At 43.8% G+C, this 18,814-nt stretch overlaps 2 protein-coding genes across 2 annotated transcripts in view; one reads left to right on the top strand and one right to left on the bottom strand.

Moving 5' to 3' along the window:
* Positions 1 to 18,814, top strand: part of LOC131926108 (sperm motility kinase X-like) — a 354,457-nt gene that overhangs the window by 83,012 nt on the left and 252,631 nt on the right. The window lies entirely within an intron of this gene.
* On the bottom strand, positions 2,465 to 17,407 carry LOC131926672 (sulfotransferase 1C1). The gene is made up of 7 exons (XM_059282225.1): positions 17,226 to 17,407; positions 15,180 to 15,308; positions 12,357 to 12,454; positions 5,548 to 5,674; positions 4,170 to 4,264; positions 3,012 to 3,192; positions 2,465 to 2,790 (listed from the first exon to the last, which is right to left on the bottom strand). The coding sequence occupies exons 1-7, from the start codon at positions 17,395 to 17,397 to the stop codon at positions 2,678 to 2,680; spliced, it is 915 nt and encodes a 304-aa protein (XP_059138208.1). The 5' UTR covers positions 17,398 to 17,407; the 3' UTR covers positions 2,465 to 2,677.

The raw sequence follows: 18,814 nt of genomic DNA on the forward strand, positions 1-18,814 counted from the left end.
TAAATTATCTAACACACATAAGGAATGAGACTTAGAGATGATATCTATGGTATTAAAGTTTTTAAGGTCAAAAGGCAACAATTACAAGGACTGGCTATTATATTTAATCCAAGTCTATTTAAAGTGACTAGTTTTTAAAATATTATATGCTAGTTAAATGTGCTAGATTGGTGTAATTGATCTTCTGGGTGTTCAATAACCATATTTTGTGGCCTATAATAATGTGATCAAGATGGATTAAAAAAGAATATTAAAGGGGATTAATTGGTTAACCAGGTCCCAGGATACTGTGGGACATTTTCTTTAAACGTTTTTTAATCACATGGCATCATCCATTATTTTATTCAGAGAGGCCATAGAGACCCCAACTGGTGAATTCTGACCTTTGTCCCGTCTCCAAACAAGAGGGTCAACACAGGGAAAGATTCTCTCCACACTTCCAAGTGAAACAATGATAAAGCAAGGCCTTTGACAGCCTATGTGACTGATCCTCACATAGATGGACTACCTGGAAAGAGAAAGACTGGAGGAGCAAGAGGTTCCTCCCATGCTCAAGTGGCCCTTGAGGATCAGATCACCAGCTGGCCTTGACAACAACCACCACCACAACAGCGACAGCAAAGTGACTGATTTTTCCACCTCCAAGGTCATAAACACCAAACAAGAAAGTATGTCCAAGCCTAAAATAAGTATGTTTCTTTAACAGTCCTCAGTCCATATGATATGTTATTTGGACAACTATTTCTACCTAATGATTCTCTTTCTTGATTAAAAAAAAAATACTGCCCACGCATAGGATATGGCCTTGGCTCAGCTCAACGCAGTTATTTGTGTTCTGCCTCACACCGTCTTGCCAGTTAGAAAGCAGTTAGAGCTGTCTGTTCCCTGAAACCCTCATAAACCCTGTTCCACCCAATGTCTGCTCAAAGGACTTTACCAGTCCCGAAAAAGCTTACTCCATAGGCCACCTCATGTATTCATTGACTCTACTCCCCTGTGTCTCCTCCTGTTGCTTCCCTCCAACCTAACCAATACAGCTTTACCATCACTACCTTTGCTGCACAAAACCAGATGGTGCCCTCCTGGTACTGCTAACTTTACTGGCCTTCTCCATTTCAGTCTTTCTGAGTCTTCATTGGTTCTCAGCATTGCTAGGGACCTACCTTCCCTGCTCTCATCAAACACTTAACTACCCTCGCTATTCACACCTAACTCTGCTGCTACTGGCAGCTCCTAAAGGCTCCCTCACCTTACTGTTTGCTCCTCAATACTTGTGCATTTTGCCCCGATTATAAGCCTTCTAACTCATCCCTCCTCTTGCCACTCTGGACTTGGCAGTCTTCAGAATCTGGAATGGAAACAGTGGGCCTGTTTGGTTTTGTTTGTTTTCTATCAGTTAGCTTCTCTGTCTCTCCGGCTCTCAGAAAACCTTAAAGAAATTTCAGATCAGTTTGATACCCTTCTTCACCAATTTGATTCCTTGGCAGCTGCGGTATTTCAACACTGAAGACCTTAGGTCCTCCTCCAAGATCCATGAATTCATGAGCCTTGGGTACTTGGCTAAGATTCCAGTACCAGGCAGGATTTCCCTCTTGTTGAGCGATTTTAAGTCCAAACAGAGAGCTATTAGTTACCATTAAGGTATGCATGCTTCTATTGCATGCTCTGGATTATAGTGCCATGGTGGTGGTGGTTGTGGTATGTAGGTATCATAGCTGGGTAGGACTAATGGTTAATTCCCTCCTTGGAAACTTACATGGTGCCTTCTGGTACCATCAAAGCTAGTCCTCAGGGTATGAACTTTGAAGGTAGATCCAACTCAGATCCTCTGGGCTGTGTGCCTGGTCCAAAGTGCATGATGTCCCCGGCAACAAGAACTTAAATTCTACCTCTGAGAGGCAACTGAAGGTAACAGTTTAAAGAATTTGTTGGACAACCTTGACAACTTAAAAGGCAGCTTTTCATGCCTAATGTTGGAGTTTTTGTTAGATAGCCTATGGATCTTGGAGGGGGCAGCCTCATTCTTGTTTACTGCTGTGGTTTGAATGTGTCCCAATGCTCATGTATTGGAAACTGAATCATCAGAGCAATGGAGTTCGGAGGTGTAAGCACATGATCACGGGAATGAGCTAGTGATCACAGGTTCTTGACAAAAGCATGAATTGGACCCTCTTCCCCACCCTTCTTCCATATTCCATCATGGTCTTGCCAATGTGGGTCCTTTCAGTTTAGTCACAAGCCTTCAGAATGGTAAGAAATATTTTTTATTCTTTATAAACTAACTAGGTGTCTTGTTACAGTGTTGTCCAACAGACAAAGACAGTTGTTAAGAAAACTACTATCCTTCCATTTATGCTCAGTGTTCACTTCTTACTCTCTTTGCTTTTCTTATTTACTCTCATATGTTGAAATCCTGTTCTCATGTATATCTATTCATGAGTTTTGCCTAAGCACATTAAAGTACACGGTTGTGTGGTAGGTGTCACTAAGAATAATCACATGCTGTAACAGAAATTGTTCTGTACTGGGTTTGGCTACGTTTTGATGAAATAGTATGATAGGACCTACAGAATTGGGCAACAACTCAGGAACAGGTGTTAAATATATTTTAACATGAGGCTTAAATGACTAAAAAAATAGTCAGAAAATCTAGTCCCCTCCCCCAACTCCATTGCTCTCAGATCTCTGTACGGAAAGTAATAGTGCTCCCTGCCATCTTCTTCCGGTAGTCTTCATCAAAATCCTCACTTTGTGCCACAGTAAAGTAGTTCTTCCAGTCTCCAGGCATCCCTGAAATAAAAAGAAATCTTAGAGATTGCTGTAGGTACAGAAAGGGGAGTGATTATACACCCCTAGGACCTGCACCAAGATGAACAGGTACACAAGTCACCTCTCCAACTCTACAGCTATTAGCAAAGTAAGTCAGGTAGCATGAGACATCAGTGGAAAATATAAGTCGACTATAGGACCAAGAGATTTATTTGGCACCTCAGGATGTCAATCTCACCTACCTTTTCTCATGAAAGGAGAGATAGAGTGGTCCATGATGCTGGTGGGTAGAGTGGTATAGTTGGCCATTGGGTTTTGCTTCATTACATCAAAGGAGGTATGATGGATGATTTTATTTAGAACTTCCTCTGATATGTCTTTTTCAAGGAATTTTACTATCTTCTCAATTTCCCTCTTCGGGTCCTGCATGTGGAATAGTTATACAAAATAAATAAATTTGGTTTTTCATTGGAGATGCTGTTTAGTCAGTATAGACAATATTTGGGAAAGGATGTGTCAAGGTGCCAATTGAAATTTATCTTAAGTAGTTTTAGTGCAGGGCACTGACTGTCTCAGGTTCTGCTCCTGCCCTCTAGGAGTGTAACTTGTAGCAGGGGACAAATGTCTCCACAGACAGCACCTGGAACCTTGGAAAAGGAACTGTGGCATATCCTGGGTATCAAGGATTGTGTGATGATCATATAAAACAGAGGCCATGTTGGTTTGTGTGACTAACTTTGGTCTATTGACTATAACAGTCAGAAAAAGGGGATTGTGAGTTATCCGAAGTCTAATAAGGGAATGAATAAAGATTATCAATTTGACTCAGGAATGTGAACACTTGCTGCTTGTCTCATTCTGATGAAAGCCAAGGAGCTAAGCTTCTGGTTAAATCACACTGGACTTTGGTATAGGAGTTGGATTTGTAACTTGAGCATACTGATCCACAGGATTTTGAGGGTAGACCTGTGGTCTACTCATTCACATTGAAACAGAGAGAGGAGTCCATTCAATATCCCACTCTATGTATCTAATCCTGCTAGTGTTCACATGGACTAGACCACAATTAATGATGGATGTCAGGGGTGTGGAAGAGGGAGAAGGGATCTAAACTTTTTAAATATAACTATGTACACTCTACAATTATAACTGAATAAACCTACAGTCACTTTGTGAGATAGACAACAAACCATTTTGTAGATAGTGAAACATGGCTTGGGGGTGTCAGAATCTAATCCATTGATTTGACTATAAAACTCATTTTGGTTTCTGAGGAGGAAAGATAAAACTAGAGAATGTCTTCAAGGATCTCCTGCAGGCAAGCACATATCCCAGGGTGTCACTGGGCTATCTGGATCTGAGGATGTGGGAAGACCCAGTGGAGGTCACATGGCCCTCACCTCTTTCATGTCTTCATAGAAGAGGTAGAGAATGCGGTGTTGGTCTTTCACATCCCACCATCCCTTTACATGGTCATACCAGGAGCCCCACAACACTGAGGAGGAAAGAGATGGAATATCACTGTCACCTTAGAACTCATTAAATAAGGATTGATGTGCCAAATAAAAGAGAACAATTAATAAATACAAATGAAATGCAAAGATCCTAAATGGAATTCTTACCTGCAGAAGAGTTTTTTACACACACATACACATACAAGAATTTCTTACCCCTCTCCCCCATGTCTTATTAGATGTGTTCCCCCTTCCATTCCCACTGAACTTTGTGTCTTTATATTCCCATCAAGGCCAATTTGTACTACCCAAATTTTTTGGATGTGTTGTCTTCCACTGGAGAATGGTAAACTTCTCAGACACTATACTCTCAGAGGCAACTGACCCTTTCCCTTTCACCAACAATCCCCAGTAGCTCATTTGTTAGGGGAAGAATTTTGTTTCCAACTCTTCTCTCTATGCTAGAATTTGGTATGACTTGGGCTTTCATGGGGCTTGTGAATACTCTCACAATTGGGGTATATATGCAGCTCCTCTGCTTTGGCCAAAAGACACTGTTCCCTTGTATCATGCACTGCCTCTGGCTCTTAGATTTTGTGCCCCCTCTTCCTTTTGTAAGAGTATTGTTTTTACTCCCATCGTTCAACTTTCTCTGCCATAAAGGATAGAATTACAACTGAGTTCAAAACTTTTACTTTTTGTTACATTATCACATGGCTCATAGATTAGTGTTAAGGTGTGTGTGTGTGTGTGTGTGTGTGTGTGTGTGTGTGTGTGTGCGCGCGCGCGCGTAATATATATAAACCCATAGTATGGTTTTGAAAAGACTTGGGAAAATCTCTTACTACCAAGTATCTGGACAACTTTGCTCTGTGATGGTGAGTGGTGAGAAGTATGTTGGCCATCTTTTTGCTGGCTCTGCCTACCCTGCCCAGCAAGTGGAACTCAGCTTACAGTTGGACTTTGTTCAAAGAGGTGCTGGAAGGCTTTTGGAGACAGGAGGATGCTGCACTTGTTTCCTTGGTATACTTCCTGTTGGCTCACTGTGGTTTCCTGCTGCCACTGTCAAGGCTTTAAGTTCCCAGTAAGGGTCCCTCTGATAGCTCTAGGAGCTAGTACACACCATAAACCTCTACTGGCCCTTGATGTCTTCCCCAGCTTGCAACTGTCAATAGTCTTTGTCGAAATCTTCAGAGATGACCTAGTCAGAGTATATCATCTACTTCCTTGAACGACTTTAAGGGATGCAAATATCTACTGAAAATGTTGTCTGTTGTCAGCACATGGGTTAGGAAGTAGAAAGACACAGTTTTCTTTCACTCACCGTTTCCAGCTTTGAATGTTTCAACATATTCTTCCCATGTCCCAGGGTCAGGCAGCATTTTATTCATTCTTGAGAAATGGTAGTAAGATACCAGGCAGTCCTTGGCATTTCTGGCCACATAGATAATCTAGGTTTGTCCAGCAAAGGGAGTGGGAGGCAGAGCGGAAACAAGACAGAAAATATCATCATTCAATATGGATACTTTCGTTCTTTGAAAGTATATTGCATATTGCATGCTAACTTATTGGAGGAACTGGGGAGTGCATGTGTTTTATGATCAACACGACCACCTTTTCTAATATGTTCATAAACCATTCTGATTTATAGCTGTAATCTTAACATTATTACTAAGTATATCCTTCTTGTCTTAAAAGTGTGGTTTGTGTGATAAATATTGCTGTTACCCTAAACTAACTTGGGGAATAAGGAGGATACCTGTGGTGCCTTGGTCCAGTCATAACAAATTGCTGCAGACTTGGTGCCTTAAAAACAACAGAAACTAATTTCTCACAGTTTGGGAGTCTGGAGAATTGAAGATAAAGATGTCAGCAGATTTATTGGCTCGCTTCCTCACAGATGGCCATTTTAAATAAAGGTCTCAACCCCGTTCACGAGGCCCCACTTTCATAACATGACCACTAAAGACCTACTTCTGAATCCCATCACCATGGGGGTTAAAATTTCAATATATTAATTTGGAGAACAGAACATTCAGACCACAGAGCATGGTGGTTTTCACCATATAGAAGAAAGTCCTCCCTAGCTTTTGATGAGCGAAGAGTCTAAATGGGCTACAGGATGGGAGAAGCTAAGGCTATGAGCCAGCCAGTGTCTTCTCTGTAAGATAATGCCAACCTCACAGATGAATTGTCTTCCCTGCTTTTCATCCTTGTGTGGCAATATTAAGTCCCCCCTCCTTGGAGAGATTTATGAGGGCATCTTTGTGTAAGGAAGATAATGGTATGATTTAACAAAGGAGAGATAACCCCTTGTCTTGCTATCTGTCCCCTTCCTTTTCTTACCTCCTGGCTCCCATTCTAGCGTGTAACTGTATATGTTTGCAGCAGTGATGGGGGAGGAAGATATTACTACGGTTTGATATGATATGAGTAGCATTCCCCAAATAGCCAGCTGTAGACTTGATCTCCAGGGTAGTGCTACAAGGAGGTACTGCAGACATTTCAGAGACAGGGCTTACAGAGAGAGCCTTAAGACACTGGGGGTATACCCTGCAAAGATATTCCTTCTCCCTGTTTACTGCTCTCCCTAACTCCCTCTTTCCCACTCTCGCTGTCTTTCATTTCTACTTTGAGATTCAACTTCTCACTTTGAACTCCATTCCCACCATGACATTGCTCTTACTAGAGGCTCAATCCAGAGCACTGCCCAATCTTGAACGTGAACCTCCAGAACCATGAACCAAAATAACCCTCTCCTCACATCATCAGTAGCTTGTGCCCCGTATTTTGCTGTAAGTAGCACTGCAAAGCTTCTCGTCTGTTACAAGCATCTTAGTGTCTTCTCAAGCACTTATGTCTAGTGCCTCTCTCTCGCTTGTTTTCCTTCCGGTGAATTACCTGAATGCATGCTTTCCCAAGTGCATTACTCTCAGTCCTGCATGACTATCTCTCTGCTCCCTTCCTTGCCACTGGATTTCTCTCCAATGCTCATGAAAGTACTTAGGAACCCAAACAGTGTGAGGCAACTACAGTCTCATTATCATATAAATAAAAAATATATATACACATTACATTGCAGGGGCTTACGTCTGCCACACAAGTGCTTCCTGATTTAATCTTCAGCCCCTATTTTGCATGCTGCTGTTCCTATATTGAGTATGATATTCAAGACTCAAGAGACTAGACACAAGAGAAGTCCCAGGCACAGGGAATATATGCAAGAGTACTTATAATAAGAAATCCAAAATCAAATATAATTTTTGAAGAGTCTGATAACTTGTATTAGTTTTTTGTTGGTGCTGTAAAAAATTATCATACATATAGTGGCTGAAAAAGTTATATGTATTATCTTAGATTCCTGGAGGACATGTTTCATGGGACTAAAGTGAAGTAGTCAGCAGGGTAGGTTCCTTTTGTTGACTCTAAATGAAAATTCATTTCCTCATTGCTTCCAGCATTGGAGATCACCTGTGTTTCTGAGCTGCTGACCCTTTCCTAGAATCACCCCTTCTTCATTCTTCACTTGCTACATCTCCTATTTCCGCTTGCTTCTTTTACAAAGACCTCTGGTGAAATGTAGGCCCCAGATAATTTAGACTGCTCACTACATCTTAATCAGACCCGCAGGACCTATTTGGCAATAGTAACATTCCCAAATTCTATTGCCTAGGATACAGATCGTGAGTAGCCACACCGTTATGCCTACAATACCATCATAAAACGAAAAGCTTAGACAAAGGTCTCTGAAGTCGTTTACTGCTCACATCTGAGTGGATAATGAGAGGGGCTGCCATCCAGAAGCTTGCAGTATTTAGAAGACTGATCTTACAAAAAGGTGTTAGTGTTATGATTAGGCAGGTGTTTGTGTCTCTTCTGACATTGGGTCTACAAGGTTTGGCAATAATATATTGCAGTAGCACTGAAAACCCATTAAGGGAGAGCTGTAGCTTTCTTGCATAAAGAGTGGACTCTACCCCTGGGTGGGAAACATACCCTTGTTATCTCCCTTAAGAGTGAATCCAGCTCTTAAATGAATCCAGGACTTAAGATTCACTTAAATCAACCAGGCAGTGGTGGTGCACATCTTTAATCCCAGCACTTGAGAGGCAGAGGCAGGCAGATCTCTATGAGTTCAAGGCCAGCCTGGTCTATAGAGCGAGTTCCAGGGCAGCTAGGGCTGTTACACAGAGAAACCCTGTCTCAAGAAAAAAATAAAAATAAAAAATAAAAAATTCACTTTTCTTTCCCAGAATTCCTGCCTCAAAGAATAGTCACTTTAGGTCTACCATGTGTCTCTGCTGGGCCTGCGTGTCCTTCTGAGTCAGGCGGTAACTTTTTCCCTTTTTCTCTCTTCTCTTTCTCTTTCGGATACTGGCCAGAGCCCAAGTATGCCTCTCTGGTACTTTAGGCTTTTTCACTCTTTCTCTAATGTTCCCTTTGCCCCGCCATGTGGCTGCTTGTTAAGCTGGCCTCCATGCTTAACTCAAACAGCATGCTGCAACCCCCCCCCCCCAATTCTCTTCTTCCAGGCTGATGACAATATTTACAGCTTGCCTTCTGCCTTCCCTGGGGGATTTTCTTTTAAACACCAACAAAATTGCCCTTGAGCTGCCATTTGAATCTGTTCTTAAACTTCTTCATTCAGGAAACAAGGAGTCCCTAGAAAGAACCTCACTTCAACAGTATCATGTGGTTACCAAGAACGGAATCCTCGCTGGGTGGTGGTGGCACATGCCTTTAATCCCAGCACCCAGGAGTTGGAGGCAGATGGATCTTTGTGAGTTCCAGGCCAGTCTGGTCTATAGAATGATTTCCAGGACAGCCAGGACTGTTACATGGAGAAACCGTCTCAAAAACCAAAAAAGCAAGGAAAGAAGAAAGGAAGGAAGGAAAGGGAAGAAAAGAAAAGAAAAGAAAAGAAAAGAAAGAAAGAAAGAAAGAAAGATTGATTATTGGTTCTTCAGCAGCAAAAGTAACTTGCAATAAAAGAAGATATCTATCTGTGGGAATTTGTGAGAATCCAGAGCCGCCTGCTCCCCAGGCCACACCCCCACTGCAGCAGCCTCTCTCTCTCTCTCTCTCTCTCTCTCTCTCTCTCTCTCTCTCTCTCTCTCTCTCTCTCACTTTTATGAAGATAGGGTGTCTTAGTTAAGGTTTTTATTGCTGTGAAGAGACACCATGACCACAGCAACTCTTATAAGGAAAATATTTAATTGAGGCAGCTTACAGTTTCAGAGGTTCAGTCCATTATCATCATGGCAGGGAGCATGGTGGCATGTAGGCAGACGTGGTGCTGGAGAAATAGTTGAGAGTCCTACATCTTTCAGGGACACTGGGCTGTGTCTTGAGCATAGGAAACCTCAGAGCCCACTCCCACAGTGAATACACTTCCTCCAACAAGGCCATACCCACTCCAACAAAGCCACACCTCCTAATAACACCACTCCCTAGGTGGCCAATTACATTCAAACTACCACACAGGGTCTCACTATATAGTTCAGGCTGTCCTGGAACTCACTATATGAACCTGGCTGGCTTTGAACTCAGAGAGATCCACCTGCCTTTGCCTCCTAAGGGCTGGGATTAAAAGGTGTGCGCCACTACAGTTGGCTAGCAGCTTCATTCTTACAGCTGCTTTAGATCAAATGGCAAGGTCCCTAGAGAGAGAATGGAGACATTGTGAGTCTCTAACCCCATAACACACTACTCAGGTGCTTGAATGCCAGGAGAATGGCAGACAATATCATTTCCTTAAGAAACATTATAGGTTCAGGTTGCCAGATCCCAGGGCATCAGAGGGCTACCAGTGCCAAACATCCACCACCTAAACAACAGCTTCACTTTAACTAAATGGGTCCTTTCTCTCCAATAATATTGGAGTCCCACATTCCTATGCCTGAATTCCTTCCCTTCCCCCTGCTGCCTAGGGATCAGACAACCTGACTGCATGAAACCTCTTCTGACCTATAAAAAGGGACTCTGCCACATAGGCCTGAACTGTGCTGTCTGTCCATGATCATGTTAATAATTTTTCTAATTAACCTTCTACCCAAAAGGACAATGTGTTTCAGTTTACCCCTTGAACCTCTGACCCCAAGACCTTTCAGTAATGAATACCAACAATCTTCAAAGCTAAGGTGCCCGAGATAAACCCTTAGGAAAACAGGCAGCATTTTGATACCTGGACAGTTATTTATCTATATTGTACTTTTGAAGACAGGAGATGGGCAAGTTAGAGGATTGGTGGATCATGGAAACCATTCCCCCAAAGAAATAGTTAAGAGGATTCACAAGCATTTTGTGTCTCAACGCTATATTGAGAGGGTGTCTTGGCCAAACGCACTTGTCAGTTAGGGTTTCCTTGGGAAATTCAGGCAGAATGTGAGAAAGTCAGCTGCAGTCCTAACCATGAGACACTTTGCAATCTCAGTTTGCTTCTTCAGCTACTGCCACACAGCTTGGTTTCCAAAGAGGTTTAGTGGCCCAGCTGACAGGCATTTGATTCTGCCATATTGTCACACTCTTTGTTATATTTCAAAGTTAGTATTTGGTTTATATTCTACTTTTCCATATGAATATTATCTATTTCAAGACTTTCTGATCAAATAGGTATCAACAATGGCAAACTCTTTTTTCTTTATCTGCTTGTTGGTGGGTGCACAGATTAAAAAAAATGGCTGAGGAGGTTTGAGTTCAGTGAGAATTATGTCCACACTTGTATAGTCTCTGAATTAGGAAGTGTCAAAACAAATTAAATATAGAAAACAGAAGTGCCATACTGGGATCTAGCTTCATGAGGATCTAGCTTCATGAGAATCTAGCTTCATTGTAGGAAGACTATTGTCAGATGACTTCAGCTGCTGTAGTCTGAACCAACTGCCATGTTCTGAGCAAGGTCACATTTCCAACTGTAGCTGAAAATTTTCCTGTGTCCTGCCTGGCCCACAGTCAGGACAAATCTCTTCCATCTGCTGGTCCCACAGCCGCTCAGATCCAAGTAAACACACAGAGGCTTATATTAATTAAAACTGCTCAGCCATTAGCTCAGGCTTACTACTGACCAGCTCTTATGCTTAAACTCAGCCCATTTCTGTTAATCTATATGTCGCCACGTTTTCCATGGTTTTACCTGTGTGCCATTACATGCTGCTCCCTGGACAGCAGGCTGGCGTCTCCTGACTCTCTGCCTTCCTCTTCCCAGCATTCTCCTTGTCTGCTTATCCTGCCTATACTTCCTGCCTGGCTACTGATCAATCAGCATTTTATTAAACCAGTGTATAAAAGCATTATCCCACAGCATCCAAAAGGATGCTGTTGGCTAAGGACATGGCATAACAGGACCCCTGAAGCAGGTAAGGCTCTCTGATAGTTGGCTTTAGTGGGACTCTTAACAGCTTGGTTGAATATTGCCTGCAGGGGGAGGGGCTTGGTCCTGCCTCAACTGATTGTACCAGGCTTTGCTGACTCCCCATGGGAGCCCTTACCCTTTTGGAGGAGGGGATGGGGGGAAGGCTAGGAATCGGGGAGGAGGCTCTGGGGGAGTGGGAGGAGGGAATGGGGGAAGGTTAGGAAGGAAGGAGGAGGCTCGGGGGGAGTGGGAGGAGGGAATGGGGGGAGGTTAGGAAGGGGGGAGGAGACTAGGGGGAGTAGGAGGAGGGATGAGTGGGCAATCTGTGGTTGGTATGTAAAATGAGTAAAATTTTTTTTTAAATAAAAAAAAAAGAGTATCACCTGCAGCTGCATTGCAGCCTGTGTTTTGAGAACCCTCCTGGCCTCTTCTTTGCAGGACCCCAAAGATCCCCAAGTTCACTGTCTTGTTCTACTTTTCCCATGCAGGTTTCCCCAGACAGACCGCATTCTTGTTTAAGTCCTTCTTGGTTCCTGCTTCATAGAGGTTCCAAATTAAAAGTCCACCTTCAAGCAGGAACCCTTGCTTGTTTCATTGGCTTCTCTCTTTTTAGCATAGGTTAGCTGGTACATGTGAAAACTTCCAATGGTACCTGGCAATCATATTCTGAAGGAAAGGGGGGTGTGGAAAGGAGTGTGTGGGCCTTGGAGTAATGACAGTACCTGCCTTACACTTTCCACTGGTTGTTTCTGTTTTAATGAGTAAAACTGGGCTGTTCTTACCTTTGAGTTTTCTTTCCAGAAGGAAGGTGGCAGCATCTGAACAGGCAGATGAGTCTTCAGGGTTCGAGGTGAAGGCATTTTGTTAGCCAGATCCAGACCTAGGAAATAAGACCACACTGTTCAGCCAGATGTTTCTCCCCAGCTATGTGGATCCCCTGTTGTGTTAAACATTGGAAATTGTATTGGCCAAATGATTGATTCTGTGGTCTTACATATACAAGGACCGTGTCTCCCTCCTGATGGCAGCTTTCCAGTTCATCCTAGAGGATCCTACACAATGATGGGTGGAACTACACCTTAAACAGGACCCCTTAGTTATGCAAACCTCTTGTCCTTTACCTAAACTTAGATCCCATGTCAGGAAACTGAAGATGGACTGAGGAAAGGGTTAATCACTAAAATTTCTTATTTATTGTGTAGTGGGCTCTGAACTAAAGTTTTGCCATCTTGTGAAACTGTTTTTTAACAATACTTAGTGCTAAAACTATGTTGGGTAATCTGGTCTCTGGACCAGCCATAAATTCTTAAACAACGTGTCCCTGATCACAAAGCTATGAGAAATGCCGCACCACTGAACTGCTATCTCTCCACATCTGTAAACAAGCTTGCTTGTTGCAGCTGTCCACAGACGCCTTCTGTATACATCACAACTGAAGCTTTTGCCTTAAAAAACTTGAACAAATTGGAGATTATAGCTGTCTCCCACCACTCTGTCTGGGACAGCCCCCACTGGTGATGAATAAAGGCACCATATAATTTTACTTGTTTGGGCCTCTCAGATGTTTCCTTTCTTTAAAACCCATAACATTTGGAGGTTCCAACAAAATCCCCGAGAAGACTCCTGGCCCCCAAGGTGAGTGCCTCCTACCGAGGAAAAAGTAAGGGCTGTTAGTTAGTCCTAGAGAGGCCACTGAGAGGATGTTCCTTAGGTCCAGAAATTGACTACCTCCTACCAAATTGCCCCCTAAAATTTTTGAAGGAGTCTTCCCGTGTACCTGTGTTCGAGAATCTCTGTAAGTAACATAGACCTGGGTTTCAGGTTTTTGGTAGGTCTGGGGAGCCAATCAGGGGATTCATGAAAAAAGCTGGCAACAGTGTAAGAATACCCGAGTTCAGGTTGTGGCCAGAACAGCACCACAAATCCACAGGATCTGGTTTGTCTTGGTGGCCACCAATCTGTGGTCAGTATTTGTTGGATTCATTTCCATTGTCTCTGTCCCTTGACTGTGTTTTTATTCCTCCATTAACCATTTCCAATTATAGGCAGACATGGAAAACTGAACCTCATTGATGCTCTCAACCTCCACTTTGGAATGCATGTTACAAAACTTTAAATTAGGTTTCAGAGCATGAGAATCAGAGTGTGGAGTCCACTTCTCCAAGGGAACTCTCTGTTCACTTTGCAAATTGGATTGGTCAGCCTTTGGTGTGGGATGAACTGATATTGTGTCATGTGACATTGAAGTTGCTGCCAGGGTTCAGTCTATCATTCTAAGAAGACCAGGATCAGTTTCCCTACATTTAAGCATAGCTGGATAGCCTGGGAACATAACCTTCCTGGATGCTAGAGTGCAACACACATGGGATCCAGAGAATGTTAGCAGTATAGGAGAAAAAGCCTCCCAAAGTGTCAGAGGACCCCTGACCCTGAGTTTTCACAGCTACCCTATGTCCCACCTGTGACTCCTTCTGGACCCATTGCCCGTGACTCTGTCCTTAGCTTTTCCCACACCTGCAGTGGGTCCTCCTATGCCCTACCTCCCCACTCTCAACTGTATCCAAGGCTTCCTGACTCATTCATCCTCACAGGACCCAGGTATAGACCAATCCCCATCTCAGTTCCCTCTATGGGTCCTTGGCTCCCTTCATAAGGGATGCTACAGGTGATGTGGCTCCATTTATGGCCTATGTTCCCTTTTCCACCAGTGATCTTTATAACTGGAAAAATCAAAACTCCTCCTTCTCTGAGAAACCCCAAGGTTTAATTTCTTTCCTCAGACAGTGTTTTTATACTCACCAGCCTACCTGGGATGACTGCCAGCAGCTACAAACTCTCTCTACCTCAGAAGACAGAGGAACTGGAGGGAAGCAGGGTAATCCATAGCCTCTGAGGACACCTTGATTCTGGAAGCTGCCTTCCCTTCTACCAGACCTCAACACTGCCCAAGGTAAGAGGACTCTCTACACCTAGTGCTGGACTCTGATAAATGGTCTCTGCAATTCTGCACAGAAGCTCACAAATTTGTCTAATGTTAGTGAAGTTTTATAAGGACCTGCTGCAACTCCTTCCATGTTTCTGGAGAGGCTATTAGAAGCCTACCAGATATCTACATCCACTGATTTGGAAGCCCCAGCAAACAGGCACATATCTTTAAGCCTAGAACTTTGGAGGCAGAGGCAGGAAGATCTCTGAGTTCAAGGATCTCTGAATTCAAGGCTAGCCTGGTCTGCAGAGCGAGTTCTAAGACTACCTGAGGCTCCACTGCTTCTCCCTAGTGCCTTTCTGTGGGAGTAAGTATTTAACTTTCAGACTTTGAGGACATATATGCTCCAAACTATAGCCCATGCCTTCACTGAGCTGTGACATAAGCATAGCACTCCAGATGCTTGCACACCATAGGATGTGTGCCTTGTGCTACCAAGTCATGCATTTTTAGGAAAGGAATTATGTTTGTTGACCTCTGCTACTTTCACCATACTCCTTTCTGTTTCTGTTTGAAAGTGCTTTCTAGAAGGAAGACTGTAGAAATGATATTCCTCTGGGGTAAAAATTGATACTGCACAGTGATCACAGTCTGCAGCATCCCAGTTGGAGGACCTTACCTGAGTTGAGGGGTGGAGGCAAAGTCCACTCGAGGAAAGGGTGGCGGTCAAAGGTGTTGGCCCGCTGGCACTTTTGCACATCCCCATCATTTTGGATCATGTCCACAATTTCCTGTGTCCAGGTGGTACCTAGAAGCACCCGTTATTTTCAGTTCTACCCACTCATGGCACAATTCAATTCTATTTAATCAACCACACATATACTCAGCTACATTCAGGTTTGCTGGGTTCTGGGTAGAATCTACTTGTCTGTTACATTCTCTGCACACTCTGTGTATTTTTGCTGGGGTGGGGGAGGGGGCTCCTCTAAACACTAGTGGCCCTCTGTGCTCATTGTCACCATGTGCTTGTAGTGTATGCTTCCTCGTGGACTCTCCTCTTTTTCCCTGGTATTCAGCAAAGCATTTTGTCCCCCATAAATTGAGTTTGACTGAATAAATATGGAGTCAGGCAAATGTGCACTGATGCACAGATGAGTTAGCCAAAGCATCTGCTCTAACAAGCTGGTGGTCCTTTTGGAGGAGACAGGACAAACACTGCTTCTTGCCTACCTGCCATCCCCTCTTCTCTTTCTAATTAAGAGATCCTCCCATTTTAGTTAGGTAATTACTTGAGTTAAAGGTCACAGTTTTCAGTCTTTCTTGCACCAGGATCTAGTCACTACTTATGGTGTCTCTATTACTCTCAGATAAACCCAATACATGAGGCATACACACAGCCAAAAGGAAGGCCAGAATGAGGGAGGGGGATGTGCTGGAGGAGTGCACAGGAAGGTTGCTCACTCACTGCTGAAAGGCCAGAGAGGCTCATTTAAGAGTAGAACTATGGCAGCTTTGGCATGAAGAATGGATATAAGAATAGGATATCACCTGCCCTAAGAAGGAAGTATTCTCGGGAGGGGACCAGTGCAGGTGTGTTACACACCTGGAAGTATATGGAGGGTTCATGAGAGGCTGAGAGGTGCTGAGAGAAATGATGCAACAAAGTCAGAGAGAGAGAGAGAGAGGGAAGGGAGAGAGGGGAGGAGGGAGACAGTGTGTGTTTATGTTTGGGACCATTGCACAGAGGCCTTGCAGGTGACTGCATGATTTTCAAGGTGGACTGATGGAAAATCTCTGCTCTAAGGAGATGTGCAGGCTTAAGTTCAGATATGGGGAACTTACCTGGAAGCCACATGTCCAATGAAAACCAGACAGAAAGGGGGAGCTTATAGCAACTGGAAGCTCTGCTTGGAAACGTCTAAGCTCAATGTTGGCCCATGAGCAACAGGGGTGGAGATGAAAACTAATATGGAACTCAATGCCCAGGGACAGAAAAGGTTCCAGAGCCTTTCATGGGTGGTCCTTTCCTGAAATCCAGCTGTATCTTGTTGTCAGAATCCTTCTTACTAAGTCAAATGTCCAAACTATTAACTTCATCACATTGTGTGGGATTATGAAAGCAAATAGGGGAGTTGGGCGCTGCTAGTCATCCACCACTGTCTTCCCAAGGGGGATGCCCCTTAGTGCTCCCCTCTGCCCAGGCCCATGCCATTCTTTGTCTTTGGGATCCCTTCCCCATAAATCCCTCTTCATTCCCTAGGATCTAACAGCTGATACTTCCTTCTCCATCTCTCCCTCAGAGGATGTGCATGGGCTCTCAGCACTGCTCCCTGGCTGCAAGTGCCCAAGTCCACGCCAGCCTAGGCCACGAGGAGCAGTTTAGGTGCTGGAGAAGTGAAGAGAGAGGGGGGGCCTGGCTGGTGGGATTTACCCTAAGAATTTCCATTTTATTTCCTAGAGTCTGTGTTTTTAGAACACTTCATAATTTCACTAAGTCTTTGGGGGGCTTGTGATGTTTGGTCCATCTCTTTCTTTCTTTCAATAGCCTAATTAAAGGAGAACCTTGTGGCTGGGGCACGGACACTTATGAGTTTGGATCCCCCCTCAACCCGCCAGGGACTTGCTTAGCTGAAGCCCTACACTTCCTCTTTTAATCAGGATGCCCATGTCAGAAAGCACTTGTTCTGTGCAAGCGGCTTTGCCTGCTACCACTCCTTGCACCCACCTGCCTTTGCATAGGTCGCAATGAGGAGGTCATCAGGCTTTGCTTGGAAGTTCCAGATTTTGTCCCAGTTATCACTTATCATCTTGGACATGAGGATCCCATTCACTTCTTTGGTTTCTGGCTGCAGGTGCCGTTCGTCCAGGCGGAGGTTTTTCATTTCTTCCGAGGACATCTTAGGATGGGGACTTGACAGATTCTGTAGGAAGGTGAATTTCTGTTACTTCTAATACTTGGGCTTAACTTTGAAAGTGATTCTCTCAGGTGAGCAGAAAAGTGACTAGCATGTTTTGTGTTCATGTAGCAAGAAAAGTAAAATTGTGGGTATGTGGGACATTTGAAACAGCTTGGTTTGAAGGAACAAACATCTCTAGGGGACAGCTACCAGGAAGGAAGATAACCCTGGAGCAATCTGCCATTTTGTGTGCATTTCTTGGAGACAGCCTGCCTGAGGCCCGAGAGACAGGCAGAGACATGGGCTTGTGCCACAGCCCATGGCTTCCTGTGAGGTCTGAGCAGCATGAAGTGGATTGTATGCAAAGTGGGCAGAGGTGGGCTCACTAACTAGCACAAATACAGAAATGACTTCGTGTAACATCTTCTTAGGGTTCCCCTCTATGAGGTTGTGGCCGTCAAAGAGTCACAGCATGGCAGTCTGGCTGACAGAAATTTTCTAGAAGTCTACAGTAATAAGTGGTTCATCAGTGGTAGGGCTCAGCTGAAGAGCAACCACCACATAAAGCCACCTCATCTTTCTTTGGGAGAAAACCCAATGGCTTGAGATGTGGCAGCTATTTCTATGACAGAGAATTTTGTTCCAATTTCTTGAAACCTTAGAATTAAATTGATCATAGATCTCTGTGTGTTATTGCATACCTGTAGTCAGTCACAGCAATGAGAGGCTGAGGCAGGAAGACTTTAAGTTTGAGACTAGTCTGGGCTACATAGACACACACACATACACACACACACACACACACACACACACACTCACACCCTCTTTATATAAAAATTATAAAACCATAATAAGTCAAGCCATAGCATTTCTGTTTTTGTTATAGGTTTAAGAATGATCTTGGCATGTTTAGCAAGTGCTTCCTTCCATGGCTAAGAATTTGATATTCTGAAACAGCTAACAGATGGAACTTGCAGTTAGGGTTTAATGTATTATCGGGGAATTTTGCATGCAGATTCTATTTCATCAGGCTTGTCTGTGAGAGAATCTGAGTTATCATACTGATAAGCTTAGCTTGGAAGATTTAGGATATTTTTTGAGGTAGGATATTCATCTGCAGAGGGAAGGGTCACACTGTCACCCACAGTTCTCAACCTTGCATTTGAGTTCAACAAAGAAATGGTGATAGTTGCTGCATTTAGAAGACACATCTTTTCCCTGAACACCCTGTTCCCATGTACAGCACCCAAAGGGACCCAGAGGCACAGGCTGGAGCATGTGATAGGCTTGACTGGACTATGGCTTGGCAGCCCTTTCCTGTCATAGTGTAGCTGTGGGATTCTACCCTGGGATGTCCATCCTCTCTCTTCCTCCTGCTGAAGTTTGCTGCCTTGCTTTCCATCCCCAAGGCCAGTCA

The sequence above is a fragment of the Peromyscus eremicus genome, chromosome 16_21 (genome assembly GCF_949786415.1).
Source record: "Peromyscus eremicus chromosome 16_21, PerEre_H2_v1, whole genome shotgun sequence".
Taxonomy (NCBI): domain Eukaryota; kingdom Metazoa; phylum Chordata; class Mammalia; order Rodentia; family Cricetidae; genus Peromyscus; species Peromyscus eremicus.